The sequence below is a fragment of the Penaeus monodon genome, chromosome 37, assembly GCF_015228065.2.
Source record: "Penaeus monodon isolate SGIC_2016 chromosome 37, NSTDA_Pmon_1, whole genome shotgun sequence".
Classification (NCBI taxonomy): domain Eukaryota; kingdom Metazoa; phylum Arthropoda; class Malacostraca; order Decapoda; family Penaeidae; genus Penaeus; species Penaeus monodon.
Genome location: NC_051422.1, coordinates 897731 through 902226, shown reverse-complemented (window position 1 = coordinate 902226; position 4496 = coordinate 897731). Strand labels below are relative to the sequence as shown.

General features: G+C 42.7%; 1 protein-coding gene across 1 annotated transcript in view; it reads left to right on the top strand.

Moving 5' to 3' along the window:
• LOC119596031 (extensin-like) overlaps nt 1-4496 on the top strand; it is a 40040-nt gene that overhangs the window by 24622 nt on the left and 10922 nt on the right. The window contains exons 5-6 of the mRNA XM_037945130.1: nt 81-150; nt 2966-3622. Coding sequence (XP_037801058.1) covers nt 81-150; nt 2966-3622 — 727 coding nt within the window. The remainder of the gene's footprint in view (nt 1-80; nt 151-2965; nt 3623-4496) is intronic.

The window sequence follows — 4496 nt, the reverse complement described above, 5'->3', positions numbered from 1 at the left end:
CAACAACCCACACAAGCACACAAACACACAAAAACTGACCCCCGAATCACACCGTGTTACGGATTTGCCCTCGTGAGAAGGGGCCTTCAGAAGGGCATTCTAGGGAGAGGCGATCTCTCGGCCGCTTCCGCGTGTGAGTGTGGTTTCGAGGTGAGCTTCTCATTGTGTTGCAGAAGGTTTTCATATTGTGCGGGGGGCGTTATGAGATGGTGCGTGTGCTTTGGGGTTTTTTTGTGGTTTGTGTGTGTGTGTGTGTGGGTTTGTGGTGGTGGGGTGTGTGTGGGGGTGTGTGTGTGTGGTGTGTGTGTTGTGTGTGTAGTGGGTATATATATATAAATATATAAAATATATAAAATATATATATAATATATATTAATATGCATAAATATACACATATAACATAATATAGATAGAGAGATAGTTTTTTTGTATACACCCACCACACACCCCACACACACAACACACACATAACATACAACACACAACACACAACAAACACACACAACACACCACAAAATAAAAATAAATTATATAATTAATATATATATAACATAAAAATACAAAGATAGATAGAGAGATAGATAATAGGTAGAGAAAAAATAATACATTACAACATACAACAACAACAAAACATATAAATAAATAGTTTTTAAAAAATATATAATTAAAAATTAAATAATAATATAAATTTTTCATAAAAATTTATACACACACACACACACATACAAAAATTTGGGGAAAGATAGAAGAAGATGGGAGGTGATAGAAAATATATACAAACATACAACAACATAAAATTTTAAAAAAAATTATATAAATATAAAATTTTAAAATACAAAAAATATTTTTAAATTTTTAATAAATATAACACACATAATAAATAAAATAATAATATAATTTTATAAAAAAATATATAAAAAATTTTAAAAATAAATATATTAATATATAATATTAAAATTATAAAATAGATATAAACAAAACCCCCACAAATACAAATAAAACAATGGAAGTAGGAAGAAGAGAAAAGGAGAAGAAACAATATACATATAAAAAATATATTATAAATAAAATTTTAAAAATAAATAAAAAAAATTAATACAAAAAATTTTAAAATTTTAAATATTATAATAAATATATAAAATAAAATAAAAATACTATATTAAATAAAAATTATATATTATATAATTATAAATATATAAATAATAATAAATATAATAAAAATATAAATATTAATATAATATATATATTATAATATATATTAATACTCACACACACAATCATCCCACACAACACACCCAAAAACACACGCACACAACAATATAATATATAAAAAATATAAATAATATTATAATAATATATATATTTAAAATAATACAATATATTTAATTATATAATATATATATATATTATATAATATATATATAATATATATACACATACATATAAATGGATAGATAGAGAGATAGATAGATAGGGTAGATAGATACACATATATACATATACATACATACATACATACATATATATATATATATATATATAATATAATTATATATATATTATATATATATTATATATATAATATATATATATATATATATATATATATATAGTATATATATACATATATATACATATAATATAATATATATTAGATATATATTTATATATATATATATATATATATATATATCTTTAGCTATCTATTTCTCATACACACACACACATCTATACACACACACACACACACACACACACACACATACACACACGAAACACATATAATACATACATATATAATATATATATATATATATATAATATACATATATATATTATATATATATATATATATATATATATATATATATTTACATACACATATACATATGCAGAATGATATATGAATAGATAAATAGTAGTTGCAGAAGAAGAAGGAAAAAAAGAAAAAGAAAAAAGTAAGGAGATGAAGGAGATGAAGATAAAGAAAAATATACAGAAAAGAAGGAAAAAAAACGAAAAGAAGAAAAAAGAAAGAAAAAGAAAAAAAAAAGAAAGGAGAAATAAAATTCAGAAAGACAAAGAAAAAAGAAAAAAGAAGAAAAAAACAGAAGAAAAGATATTAAAATCAAAACAAAGAAAAAAAAGAGGAAGAAAATAAAGAAGCAAAACAGAAGAAAATAGATGAAAAAAGGTAAAAACAAAACAGAGAAAAAGACGAAGAGGAAGAAGAAGGAAGAAGAAGAGACAAAGACAAAAACAGGAAGATAAATAAAAACGAAAAGAAAGAAATGAAGATAAATAAAAACGAAAAGAAAAAAAAAATGAAGATAAATAAAAACGAAAAGAAAAAAAGGAAGATAAGAAAAAAGGAAGATAAATAAAAAAAACGAAAAGAAAAAGAAAGGAAGATAAAAAAGAATAAAAAAAAGAAAATAAAAGAAAAACAGAAAAGGGAAAAGAAAGAAAACAAGATGCAGCTGGCCATGCACCCACCGCCGAGGCAATGCGGTAACGAAAGGCGATCATTCTCGCTGCCATTCTACACACATTCCAACGCCAGGTGCGAGGTCTATTATTAGGGGGGGGGGGAGGGAGGGGGAAGGGGGAAGGGGAGGGGGAGGGAAAGGGGGAGGGGAGGGGGAGGGAAGGGGAGGGAAGGGGAGGGGAGGGGAGGGAGGGAGGGTGGGAAGGGGAAGGGAGGGAAGGGGAAGGGGGAGGGGGGGGGAGGGAGGGGGAGGAGGAGGGAGGAAGGGGGAAGGGGGAGGGGAAGGGGGAGGGAGGGGGGGGGGAAGGGGAAGGGGAGGGAGAGGGAGAAGGGGAAGGGGAGGGAGAGGGGAGGGAAGGGGGAGGGAGGGAGGGAAGGGGAAGGGAAGGGAGGGAGGGGAAGGGAGAGGGCGTCGCGGGCGTTTTGGTGGGCGGTGCACCAACGACAGACGCCACCAGGACGCCCGCCCACCAAAAGACGCCCACAGGACGCCCCCCGCCCACCGAAGGACGCACACCAGGCGCCGCCCACCGAAGACGCCACCAGGGGACGGCCCCGCCCAACGAAGACGCCCACCAGGACGCCCCGACCACCAGGACGCCCGCCACCAGGGACGCCCACCCGCCCACGAAGAACGCCCACCAGGAGCCCCGCCCACCGAAGACGACCCCAGGACGCCCGCCCACCGAAGACGCCCACCAGGGACGCCCACAGGACGCCCCGCCCACGAAGACGACCACCAGGACGCCCCGCCCACCGAAAGACCCGACCACCAGGACGCCCCGAGCCACCCCCCGAAGACGCCACCGGACGCCCCGCCCACCAGGACGCGCCCCGCCCACCGAATACCGCCCCACCAAGGACGCCCGCCCCCACCAAAGACGCCCACCAGGACCCCCCCCCCACGAAGACGCCCCCCACCAGGACCCCCCCGCCCACCGAAGACCCCCACCAGGACGCCCCCCGCCCCCCAAAGACCCCCACCAGACCCCCCCGCCCCCGGACCCCCCACCAGGACCCCCCCCGCCCACCGAAGACCCCCACCAGGACGCCCCCGCCCCCCGAAGACGAAACCGGACCCCCCCCCCCGAAGCGTTTTCCTCGGCGACGGCGACACCTGGTCTTGGCTTCCTCGTGAATTTTCCTCCTCTTGCTTCCTCCCCCTCTTTTCCTTTGGGTATTTTCCCTCGTTTGTTTATTTCTTCCCCTCCTCCCCTTTTTTCGCCCTTTCCCCTTTCTTCCTCCCCCCTTCCCCCTTTTGGTTTTTTTTTCTTTTTTTCCTCTTTCCCTTCCTCCCTTTTGTTCTTCCTCCCTTCTTCTCCTTCAAAAGTTAAAACCCACCCCTTTCCTCCAGCCACCCAACCTTTCCCCCCCCTTCCCCCCCTCCCCCCCACCCCCCTCCCCAGTTCCCTACCCCCCCCTCCCCAGCCTTCCCCAACCTTCTCGCCCCCACCTTTCTCCCTCCCCATCCCTCCCTTACTCCCTCCCCCCCACTTTCTTTTCCTTTCCAGTTTTTCCTTATCCCCCCCCCCCCCCCCCCCCCCCCCCTTTCGTCCCCCCCCACCGGCCTCTGACGTGATTTCCCGACGGAGGTCACAGACGCAGCCGGGATCATACCCTCAAGCCGGATGTGCCCCCATCCCCCCACCTACCCCCACTGCCCCCAACCCCCCACGTACCCCCACTGCCCCGCCCCACCTACCCCCACTGTCCCCACCTACCCACTATACCCCCACCTACACCTCCACCTACCCCCTACCTCTCTCCCCACCTCTCCCCACCTACCCCCATTTTTGCCCCCCCCTACCCACAAACCCCCCCAAGCCCCCCCCCACCTCTCTCCTTTTCCCCCCTCCCTCCTCCTTCCCCCCACCTACCCCCACCCTCCTCCCCGCCCGCTCGCCACCTGCGCGTTTCCTGTGCGTGCCAGATAACCAGGTGTTGGGGAATGTAAGGTGGGGGAGGGGAGGGGAAGGAAGGGGGTGGGGGAGGGGAGGGGGGGGGAGGG